Source organism: Microtus pennsylvanicus, chromosome X, assembly GCF_037038515.1.
Source record: "Microtus pennsylvanicus isolate mMicPen1 chromosome X, mMicPen1.hap1, whole genome shotgun sequence".
Taxonomy (NCBI): Eukaryota; Metazoa; Chordata; class Mammalia; order Rodentia; family Cricetidae; genus Microtus; species Microtus pennsylvanicus.
Genome location: NC_134601.1, coordinates 61,224,555 through 61,237,252, shown reverse-complemented (window position 1 = coordinate 61,237,252; position 12,698 = coordinate 61,224,555). Strand labels below are relative to the sequence as shown.

Here is a 12,698-nt window from a genome sequence, read left to right as displayed (position 1 = left end):
TTTTTTCTATTTAAAATAAATAAATAAGATACATAGTTACTCCAAACAGGGTGATGCCAAGTTGCAACTTATCTAATAAGGTCTTCACAGTCTCTCCCAAAATGTTAACAATACCTGTAATCAGTGTATAAATATATACATGTAGTTTAAACGAAAATTTCCCATCAGACTTGGAAGTTCTCCCTCTAAGAACCAAAGACCTTCCAACAAAGCCCCAACACCAGACATAAGAAGCTCCATTTTGTGTTTTTGGTCAGGGTTCTTCCAGAGACTACCAAAACATGCATAGTGCTTGCTATTGCTTTCTGCTGTGTCTTCTAATCTCCGGGTACTGTAGACATTCTGCACTTCAGACACAGGCCTCAAAGGTCTCTGAATAACACCTAAAAGCTTCCTACCTGTGGACTAGCTTTTCTGGTAGCAGAAGGTACAATTTAAGTTTTCAAAGGAGAGAAACATTTCATAGTCCTATCCAGCTATGATGCCTATGAACCACATCAGCTATCAGCATGGCATGATAACCCTAGGGGTGAATCAGAAACAACTTTGATAAAATGAAAAGCTCTCCAACTGGACCAAAGACCCCCTCAACAAGAGGGAAACCATGCTCAGTAGTAGAAATACAGCCAACTACTAAGGGCTAGTGAAGTCTTGAGGGAGAAGTTACAAGTGCCACTTCACAGCCTGATACCTATCTACATTCTAAATATTTGTCCTTATATCCCAGATAAGGGAACTTTTCCCCTTCTATGTTAGCATAGCTGATGGTGTCATCTTTGCTCAGGTCATGTTTTTTTTTTGTAGCCTTTCTTGTGAGACTTCATGGGTGCAGCTTCCCTGTCATTGCTAGCAGATGCAATCTCACAACATGCTCCCTGCTCCACTGACCCTTACAGTCTTCTCCAATGATCTAAAATAATCCCTGAGCCTTAAGTGGAGGACTTGGGTTACAGATGTGTCACTTGGAATTGAGATATACATCTCTGCATGTTGATCAGTTGTGATTTTCTGTAACGAGCACATTCTGCTGCAAAGAAGTTTCTTTGACAAGGGGTGAGAAATGTACATCCTAAGTATGTGTTCTTATACCCTCATCAAGGAAACATCTCTGTGCGACAGAGACCATTTAAGAAAACTACAAACAATAACAACAAAAACGCATAGTGTGGAGACCAGTTTCTGTGGTTTCGGTGAAATAGCCATACTTAATGCTCAATGATTATTGTGGTTTGTGAAAGAGGGAGATGGAAAGATTGTGAAAGCCACAAGGTGAGACAGTTTGCTGTGACATTGTGTCTCCTAGGAATTACAGAAGCTACACTCATAAAGTCCCAGAAACAGGTCTTCCTAATACTGAGCTGAACAAGTCAACAATACGCTAAAGTATATGGGTGAAATGCTGGGAGGACCAGTCCTTTACAAGGAAGTACAGAAAACCAAGGAATGCTGAAAGTGGGGAAGAAATTGTCTTCCCCAGGGAAAATCCCACCAACTGATTATTCAATAGCAATGGTCAGACCTGAAAACATACATATGAGTAACACTGTAAGATTATACAGACCACTCAGTTTGTATATCTAAGGTCATGATTAAGCATTTAGAAATGTGTGTGTGTGTGTGTGTGTGTGTAAAATAATTACTGAGAAGAGTCCAATGGGGAAAAGGCCATGGATTTGAGAGCTTTTTTGAAGGTTCTAGGAGGGGAGTGAAACTACTCCTATACCCTTGACCAATGTTGTCCTCGTTTCAGGAAGGTTGTCTTCTTTGACCCAGTGCACTGTTTCAGGAGGGACGCACATGAAATAATGAGGGAGGTAGGGGACACCAGTCTACTAGCCAGATCAACTGAACTGATCTGGTGATCAGTGGGGTGGCGCATGTGGCAGCCAGATTGCCCTTCCATCCACGGCCGTGAATTTGAAAGAGAGCAAGAAGGGTTTTACTGGAAGGTTTGGAGGGAGAAGGAGGAAGGAGGATATGATGCATTTACATTATAAAGTCAACATAATTTTTAAAAATCCTCAGTGTCAGACAAGAAACACCTCCATTCAAATTGTTGGTCGAGAGTAAGAGACTGCCCAAACAATACACGCTATCACCATTGCTCTTGATTGCCTTCTAGAACTTGAAAGTGTGTTTTTTGGACCCGAGAATTGGAGAAATCAAGCTGTAACTGACCTAGAAGCCTCCTCCCTGAATTCTAGATTTCATAGTATCAGAAGGAGGCATACAAGCTGACAATGGACAGAAAGCTCTAAAGCCTGTAAGTAATAATAACGACCAGGCTGGCACGATATACTCAATGTTGCACTAGTGACACTTCTGTCTTGGGGACAACCACAAGCTGTCTAATGGGATGTAGGGCCTGAGCAGTAGGAAAGAACTCATACGTGGTCCTTCAAACCTAGCTAAAAGCCAACAGCTAGAAGGGTCATAGATCCTAGAGGTGAAGCCACTACCACTATTTTTGTAAACAAGAATAATTCTTAAATTACTCTCTAAATACATACCCTTATACCTGCTGGTAAGTATAACTCTCACCACTGATCAAAGACAGAGACTGTTACAGAAAGCCTCAATTGATCAAAAGTCAGAGAACGACTGTGAGGTTCAACAGAGTCCATTCAGTGTATGGATGAACTAGTCATCTAACTGTGCCTTATTTGTGTGCAAAATCAGGCTGTTTATATAGCAATTGCAGTCTTGCTAATCTATTTTCCAAGAAAGTGTAGAAGGTCTGCACCCATGTTTATTTTGAGAGCTAGGAGTATTTATAAATAAATAATGTTAAAATAGGTTTGTGATAGAAAACAACAATGTGTGCAGTTGAACGATACTCTATCATACACCATTGCCTTTACCGAACTTTTTAAAATTTAAACACAGCATTTCTATAAGGTTTACTATGTCCATCTTATAGAGAACAGGTGAGAGTTAGCTAAAGTTATACTAGTAGTTTGCAGTAAATCCAAGACCCTGAGCCAATTTTATTTCCCTGCAAAGTCTTTGTGTTTTATTCTTTAAAATATAGGCTTTTGTACATAGCATGCTGCCTCTGAAATGTCAGTAAATTAGAGTTATTATGTCTTTTAAGATGAAAAAATACTGCAAATTTTCTGCCCAACATTGTGATTTTTTTACTCTCTCTCTGCCACCTTCATGTGTGTCTGTGCGTGTGTGTAGTATGTGTGTATGTATGTGTCAACGAGTGCATATGGAGTTTAGAGAATAACGTTCAAGAATCCAGTCTTTCCTTCAGTTCCAGTTTCCTGGGATCAGACTCAAGTCATCAAGCCGTCCCAGCAAGCTCCTTTACCTACAGAGCCCTATTGCCTGCACCAATCTCTTGGTTTTTAAATGGATATGCAGTGGATCAGAAAACAGGTTTTATTAGCCAAAAGTAAGATAGCTGCTTAGGGTCATATTTAAGGCCTATCTATTAACTAACCTGCCTATTGCTCTTTCCAATTAGGAATTTTCAAGGTGAGGCCCTATGCTAATTAGTTCAAATGAAAAGTTCATATCTCCTAGGGAGTTAGGACAATAAAAAGGTTGTAGTATGGGTAAGCAGATTTAGGAAACGAAGTTGGTGGAAGGATATTTGCACAAGTAGAAAACATGATAGTAAAGACATCCTAGTTATATGATACCTTCCAATTAAGCTAAGCTTCTCTTAGGGGAAACTAACTCTATATTATATGATACACATTTTTTTTCACATTTGACTCATGATTGGTTATTTATTGTGGAGAGGAGTCCAAAGAGCTAAATGCCTCATTCATTCCAGAAGAAACAGTACAGGGAGATGAATGAAATGCTAACAGTCTCCTTGGGATAAACCCCGAGAAATTGTAGGTGAGTAGGGTGGCCTTGTGCCTTTTGTTGTAGCTATAGTGTAAAAAGGAGTGAAGACTGGGTGGTTCCTTTCATGGAAAGCTACTGATTTAGGCTATACGATAAAAATGGATGTATTTTGACATGTTTGCCTAGGGCATATACCTAGAAAAACTCCAGGCAGACAGTTTTTCTTTGACTAACTCTAAATTGCTTTTCACATTTCTATTTTATGTCTGCAGAGGGAACACACAATAAATTTGGGTAAGAATGTAGCAGGCAGAAATCAGAGTTGATGAATTCCAAGCTTACATAAACTAAGGTCCACAATCCTGGGTGCTTTTCTTTCTCCCTGTCAGTAGACTTAGTAACACAAGACAGATGTTCTTACTCTTTCTAACTCCTGTCCTATTACTCAGGGATTTTGAAGACTAGGCTTTGTGATTGCTTTGGTGAAATAGAAGAGGATTTAGTGGGTTAGGGTGTGAGATGGGGGAGAGGCTGGAGGGAGGACGGCAGCATATCAAACAGATGGCTTGTGTTCATTGCAGATATGAAGAGGGAAGATGCACACACTCCAGCCTTCTGCAGGAACTAACAATCAGCTATTACATCTTATCATTTCTGAGAGATGCTGAAGGAACTCAAGGCCCATAGCTATCCTGACCCTGAGAGTTTAATCCCCAACAAGGACCAGAGCAAATACTTGTGGCTTTGACTTATCACTCACCTTTATATAGTGTTGACTTTTTAAAATTGCAGAACTTTACTGAGTCATACATTGTAGATATCTAGCACTCTGAGTGTCGATTTGACCTTTTTAAGGTACAGTCATGCTTTTATGTAGCCGGAGGTTATTTCACAAATATATTTCTTTTCATTGTTTCTGGTGATTACATGGCTATCTAACCTGCTAATATCAAACAGTGTGTTTAGCTCTACCCCAGTTACTGGGCACTGACAGTTTTTCACATAGTGCCCTTTTCTCTTCCAACTTCTCACATCCTTTATCAAACTCTTTTCACTTTTCAAGGTCTGTGTCCAGTTTTACCTCCCCTAGGAAAGCTTCCTTCTCCCTCCCTTCACCCTGCTCCACTACCAGAAATGAAAACAAACCCCTCTCTTTGTTTTTATGGCTCTCTGCCCTTTCTTTTAACCATTATAAACATCAAGACATCTTAGACATATTTTCATTGATATGGCCATTAACATAAATTTATAACATTGGCACACAGAATTAATACCATATAATGATGATCAAGACATCTTAGACATATTTTCATTGATATGGCCATTAACATAAATTTATAACATTGGCACACAGAATTAATACCATATAATGATGATGATGACAATGATGATGATGATGAAGATAATAATAATAATAATAATAATAATAATAAAGGTTCTTTTAAGGTAATGATTAGAATTTACACATAAATGAATCACCTAAGCATATACTGTTCTGAATTACAAATACAGCAGACGTATAGCATACCTAATAAAACAAAGTGATGAACATTTTGGAGTAATTTACATTTATTTGATGTCATACCTTTGTGTGTACATTTTTGAAAGTGGAATGATTTAGGGAAAGAACAAATGGTGACCTTTATGGCACACATACACACTGTGTTAGATGAAACTTTGTGTTTCAGTGCATACTTTTCTGAGGTTGTATGTCTTGTCATATGATTACATAGTCAGTGTGTTCCTTACTGGGTATGCTTCCTGTTCTATTTGACTAGCAGAATGGATCAAATGCCTATTTACATTGCCATATTAATGTTTTAAGTGTTTTTTTTAAATTCTGCTTACTACATCTTACAGATTTGAGTTATTGCCTCATTTTAAAGCATTCAAAAGACTTCTCCTCATATGTTCTAGCACATTAGCCTGATTTTGAGCACACCTTTCTGACTTGATGACTCCTCATCCTTTCAGCTACCACACAACAAACGCAACAGCATTGCTCTGCTTTTGTTCTAATTTGACCGGATCAATTTGTTTGTTTAACTTTTGTCTGAAACTTAATGAAGCATATGATTCAAATTGCATGTCCTAATTCATGTCTCATCTTACGACTACAGTTTTGCAATATTTATTGAAGTGTTTCAATTACAAGTGTTTATGTTTTGTGTGTGTGCTCTAACCTCCTCTAAGACATATTTTATAAGAATAGAATTTGGTTCTTTGTTTTCTAAAATATGCTAATTTTCTTGATTAATCTTTGTTATTGTTTCTGATGCCAAACAGTCTTTTATATGGATAGATTTGCAATAAAGATTAAAATATGATATGCTTTCAACCTCCATCACTTAAAACAACCTCATAACTTTTGCTTTCTTTTTGTAGGTGAATAACATCAATTTATAACTTTCATACATATATATATATATATGGATATGTATATTCACATGATATAAAATCTATGCTTTTTTAAAGATAATATTAGTAGTCAGGTATATAGTGCCTTTCTATTTACTCAAGTCTTTTTGTATACAATTATAATTTTATCATTCATTTGAATATATTTGTTTTGTCATTATTACATTTTTCAAAGTACTATAAAACTGCTGATAGCATCTCATGTATAGGGCTTTCTGTCATAGGTCACTAGGAGAATGTAGACACAGTAAGGGTAACTGATCTACACTCTGTTTCTTCTCTTCAGCATTTATCATAATGTTTTTGGTAAAACTCTCTATTGAGATATAGTTCCTATACCATAAAATTCATACCTCTGTTCAGTAGTTTTTAGTGGATTTATAGTTGTACAGCTATCACTGTGGTTATTTAGAGAACTTTATCATCATCCAAAAACGAAATCTCATACCCTTCATTTTAGCACCTTCAAGACCCAAGCAAGAACTAGTATACCTTCTGAAACACACACTACAAATGGTCTTTAAGAATATGCAAATCTAGAAATACTGGGCATCTACAAATCTGGTGAGTACTTTCTTTATTTTGACTTTTGGAGATTTGTGTGTGAGCATGTTATCTGCATCACTGCATCACTTCCCTCTCCCTTCCAGCTCCTCTCATATCTCCCCAGTTCCCTCCAAAATTCACAACCAGCTCCTTCATTTTTATTATTATACAGACCCACAAATACACAACACACATGCCCTTAAAAAAAGAATGACAACAAACCCCTAATGATCCAAATGAGTTATTTAGTAGAGCTTGTACGTACACGTGTCCAGAATTGGTCAACTGGGATTCAACAACCTATGTGTGACCTTGTCCCTGGATAAGAGTGACTATTCCTCTCTCATCATATCTCACACAGAACAGGGCCTTTTGGAATTTCCCCTGCCCATATTGGCATACCAATGGTGCTGTCATTGCGCATGTCTTGTTCAGGCAACCTCATCACTGAGATTTCATGGATACAGTTTCCCTGCCATGTCTAGATGACTCTACCTAGGAAAAAAGTGTCTCGGTATTCTGGCTCTTACAAATCTTTCTCCTGACTCTTAGGTGTAGGGGTTACATCACAGATTTATCAGTTGTGGCTGGGAAGCCTACAATACTTCTTTTCTACATTTTGACAAGTTACGGATCTCTGTTACAGTCCCCATCAAGATAGCCACTAAAGGTAAGTAGTCCCATTTCCAAGTTTAGATAAGTAATCAGGCTTCAGATAGGTTGATCCATTTTAAAACTCAGTCCTATTGTTAGGCTACTGCTAGGTCTTTGGGCAAGTATTTTACATTTTAATGTCAGGAGGAAATTTGAAAAATGTCCCTCTTAGGCTCTTCCCTCAGTGGGCTTCAGGGACTTACAAGAAGAACGAATACCAACAGAACATTGCTGGTAATGAGGGAGGAAAGGGCAGTGAAGAGCAGAAAGGTTTGTAGAGCACAGACGCACATCACCATCGAAATCTGCTCTTGCTGCTTCCCTTTGTCAGATATTGAGACTGGCTGGTGACCTTTGAACAGTATGACTCACAGAGCCATGGGAAATTAGAGAGTAAGGCCGCAAAGAGCTTCAGAGACCACATAGTTTAACTGCTTAGTTTTCCTGAAGAAAAAACTAGAACCCGCAACCAGCAAGTAGTTTTCTGCCGATCACATAACTGAAACACAGTGACAGAGAATTAACTTTCACCCATTAGTGGAGGAATAAATGCAACCAAAGAAGTGTTCCCACTAGAATAACTTCAGAAAACAAGTTAAGAATAAGTAAAATGGTATTATATAAAGAGTCCTGCATCCTGCCAGAATATCTGGGTTTCAACACCAGTCCTGCCTCTCATTTACTGAATTCTTAACCACGTCATTTGTCCTTTCTAGATGCTTGCTTTTTCCTTTAACTAAAACTTAGTGGGTTGAAATGGATGACTTTTAGAAGTCTGGCACTTAGTAAACACTCAAAACATTTTAATGAAGAATTCTTTAAATTCCAAGATGCTTAGTTATATTTAGAAGAGTCACGGTGAACTGCTTAACTGAAGAACAGAAAAAAAATGTAATGAACTTTTTGAAGAATAGGCACTGTAAATGTAAATGCCTGTATGAACAAGCAGAGGAATGCATTAAAAAATACCTGTAAAAGGTCACTTCTTCAGCAAATAGGAGTCTCAGAGTCTTTTCAACAAGTAAATAGTCAAGACACCTCATCGAAGGTAATAATAAACCCGCTCAATTGTCATCGTGACAGTAGTTAATGCAGCAGCATGTGTGGATGGGAGTATCAGATCATTCTTTTATAAAAGCCTTACTTTTTGTGTTTATTTCCTTTGGGAAGAAAAAGCAATTCAATCTTATTTTAAATACCAAAAAAAAAAGAGATTTCACAGTGTTTTTAAGACTGGCAGTCAGTCATTCAAGTGTTCTTATTGAATGCTTACAATGCATGCAGATGCCAAGGAAAAGAGTTACCCTAAAATGGGAATTTTTTTTTAAAAAAATGACACAGGACTGTGAGAATAACATTGTAAGGAGCCCGACTTTCTTCAGCTCTCAGGTGTGTGCACAGCATAGAGCTGTGGGTTTCAGCCCTCACAGGTTGAAACACTCACACTGAGTGCCGTGGCAGATGATGTGTGTGGGGGTGAGTGGGAGTTCGGCGCTGTAAGCAGGAGCTGGAACAGGCATCAGAAAATGAGCATATTGACGTGTTCTTCCTCCCTCTCCCACCTTCGGAGATGGGATAATAGTAGGGATCTGTTCCATGTGTATTGTATCACGCTTCACAAGTTTACAGAGCACTTCCACATTCATTATCTTCTTTGATAGTCATGCCAACCCTAAAGCAGGAATAGCGGCTGTTATTTTTTTCCGGTTTCAGAGATGACAAAACATGGGAGTCGAGGTAGTTGTGGGTTTGTTTGCTGTTTTTCACCGTCCTCTGACAATATGAATTAGTTCCAGTATTCTCACCCTTGTCTTTTTTTCTGAAAGCAGTTTTCTTTCCATCACCCCCCACCCCAACTTTCTCCTCATTTGACATTGAGGAATGCTCCATGTGACACCACAGCAGCAGAAGGTCACTCAAACAGTTTGGAGTAGCAAAAGCAAACCACAAACAAGCAAAAACAGCGAAGGATTAGAACAAGTCCAACTGACAGGCTCCTTTTCATCTGTCCTGACAAAAGTAGACACATGTGTGTTGGGAGGATGGCATGGGAAGGTAGTGGAGCTTGTGGAGTCTGGAGATGTATGCTTTGGGTAGCCACGAAAGGTTCTCTTCTCACCCTACAATGATACTAGTGACAGAGATGATGCTTCTGCTTGCGTTTAGTGAAATATGAACAAGTAAGGCAGAAAATACACAACACAGGTAAGCATCGCTCTGGAAGAATGGAGGAAATACTTTAGCGAGCATTTACTATGTGCCAAGTAGTTTTTTAAAGATGTCATTGATTTTCACAGTAGTTTCACAGCATAGATGCTCCTTTTCCCTTCTTTTACAGTGTGAACTAAACATGACATAGGCTGAGTCCATTGTCACAGAGTTTCTCTCCTGAGATTGGATAGGTACATATGGCTGCAGGATCAGAAATGTTAACCATTATCCTAAGTGATGAACCTATGTCTTCTGGTGGATTACAACTACAGAAAACTTTTTTTTTTTTACATCTGAGGTTCAAATCCAGCTTCCAAAAAAAAGAAAAGCTTTACTGTTAATATATGTGTCCTCATACTGGGACCTTCCTTCTTGGCAAGGTTGGGATCACTCTTCTGCAGTCCTCTTGTGCTGCCCTTGGGTAAGACCTCACTCTAGACTCTCTTGCACCATGGCTGTCTATTGATTCAGAGGGAATGGGAGGTGGCTTAGGTTCTAGACGTGGCCATGGAGCTGCATAAATACACACATTCTGTTGTCTGATCTTTAGCTAGCGGAAGGGCCTGGAGCTTGTGTGAGGTAGCAACCTGGCTCCAGAAACAACTTGTGAACACAAGAGTGAGGACTAGAACTCACGTACTCCTGATACCATCTGACACCAATCACTTTGCTATGTGTTTCTTTGCCTAGACACTGCTGTTCACTAAGAGTCCTTGGGAGTCCCGGTTAATGTTACACCTGCATTCTGTTTGGTTTAGGAACGACCAAAGGAATCATAGAGCATTATTTGAGCAGCTGAAAGCTACATGAACCCCGAGGGCTTTGCCCTTTTTTTGATTGTTCTTTCACAGGGTAGTGCCTTCACTTTTGAGCTCAACATCTTGCGGTCATTTGGGGGCTATCCTAATGCCTTCAGTGGTATTTCAGTCAGAAGATGACCATGGCTTTGGAAAATGTTTTGCTGACCGACACCAATAGTGAGTAATGGTGACTCCTCTTCTGTCAAATAATGTTTCAGATTCTGAAGGTGTGGGGAGAAGTTGCCTATCATTAAATTAGTTCACCTATTTGCCATTTTGTAACCTTATTTTGCTTGCGGGGTGGGGAGAAGAAAGAGAGATAATTGATTGCACCTTATATTTTCTTGTAAGTCCATGTATGAAGTTCTGTGAGTATAAGCCCTCACACACTCATTTGATAAAAAGTATTAGGTCCCCTTTGCCTCCTAGGCCTTTGCTGCCTTGTTCTCTCCTGAGTTTTGTTAATCTTTTCCTTGCTTTTCTTTCTTTTCAGCCTTTCCACATTATACATTTTTTTCTGGAAAGGGCCTTAAGATGTTACTATAGGAAAGAGAAAGGGTTGACTAGTTTCCCTGATTTATGTGTTTGCAGTAGGATTATTTTCCCCGTATCGGTAGTTTGCTCTTCTTTTCTCACAGCGTGTCTAAAGAGGTTTTGATCAAGTCAGGAGTGATTCTCAGTCTCCTCAATGGAGAACTCATCTGCAGAGACTAAATTCATCCTCATCGGAATGACAAATGACCATCAACTTGCAGTCCCACTTTTTGGACTCTTTTTCATTATTTATTTCATCACTGTGCTGGGAAACCTAGGTCTGGTGGTACTGATTCAAATCAGCCACCGTCTCCACACACCTATGTATTTTTTTCTCTCAAATCTGTCCTTCCTTGATGTCTGTTTCTCTTCCATCACAACCCCAAAGACTTTAGTCAACTTATTATCTCAGCTACAGGAAGTTTCTTTCTTTGGATGTATGGCTCAAATGGGCTTGTTCATAATCTTCGCTTCTGCTGAATGCAATGTTTTGGCTTCCATGGCCTATGACCGTTATACGGCCATCTGTCGCCCATTGCTTTACCATATTACCATGTCGAGAGTTCGTTGTCTCCTTTTGGTAGCAGGATGTTACTTTGGTGGGCTCCTTAACATGGTGGCTGTCACAAGCTCCATCACACAGCTGTCATTCTGCCAGCCGCATGTCATCTCCCACTTCTTCTGTGATATCCCTCCACTGCTGGCATTGGCTTGTTCTGATCCTTGGGTAACCCAGATCTTGGTTGTTGGCTGTGGGGGATTCACCCTTGTCACCTCAGTCATGGTAATTCTTGTCTCCTACATGTCTATATTCATGACTATTTGGGGTATTCCTTCAGTTTCCGGCAAACAGAAAGCCTTCTCCACCTGTGTTTCTCACCTGACGGCAGTTGCGCTGTACTATGGAACAACTATGTACACGTACTTGCAGCCCTCCCGGCATGGGTCTCAAGCAGGAAACCAGATGGTCTCGGTGTTTTATACCATGGTGATCCCTATGTTAAACCCTCTCATCTACAGTTTGAGAAATCAGGAAGTGAAAGTTGCCCTAACGAAAATATTGAGGCACCGTCTCTATTCTATTTTGTGTCTCAAAAGATAGTAGATTACATTTTGTTCAACAAAACTATATTTTGTTCAGTGTTTTCCTTGCTTCCATACAAAGTCCTGTTAAGAACAACTTAATTACTCTGGCTAAGTGTTTAGGAGTGGTTGTTTAGATGAATACAAATACAGTAGGGACAAATTATAATACAATGTATCTACATTTTCTGGGATGATTGTTTGATGAGAAATATTTAGGAAAAAAACATGTAAGTTTCTTTCTTTCTTTTTTTTTTTTGGTTTTTCAAGACAGGGTTTCTCTGTGGCTTTGGAGCCTGTCCTGGAACTAGCTCTGTAGACCAGGCTGGTCTCGAACTCACAGAGATCCTCCTGCCTTTGCCTCCCGAGTTCTGGGATTAAAGGCGTGCGCCACCATCGCCCGGTAACATGTAAGTTTATGACTATAAATATTTTCATCTGACTGGTGAACTTGTGTAACATTAGTTAGAAGTTATAATAATTTCCAGACACCAGAGAGGTTAGAAAATATTTAATTTTACCATGTGTTACAGAAGAAAGATGGCAACTGTCCTCCAAATAGCATTGTTCTTTCATTCATTTGCTTCGGTTGAGGATTTACTTGGTGCATTAAATGTTGAATTAGATTCAGTCTATATCTGTGCTAAA

General features: G+C 39.1%; 1 protein-coding gene across 1 annotated transcript; it reads left to right on the top strand.

The window, feature by feature from the left end:
• Positions 1–11,121: 11,121 nt before the first annotated feature.
• On the top strand, positions 11,122–12,069 carry LOC142840361 (olfactory receptor 8A1-like). Its single transcript, XM_075956919.1, has one exon. It carries the CDS (start codon positions 11,122–11,124, stop codon positions 12,067–12,069), a length of 948 nt encoding a protein of 315 aa, XP_075813034.1.
• The last annotated feature ends 629 nt before the right edge of the window (positions 12,070–12,698 follow it).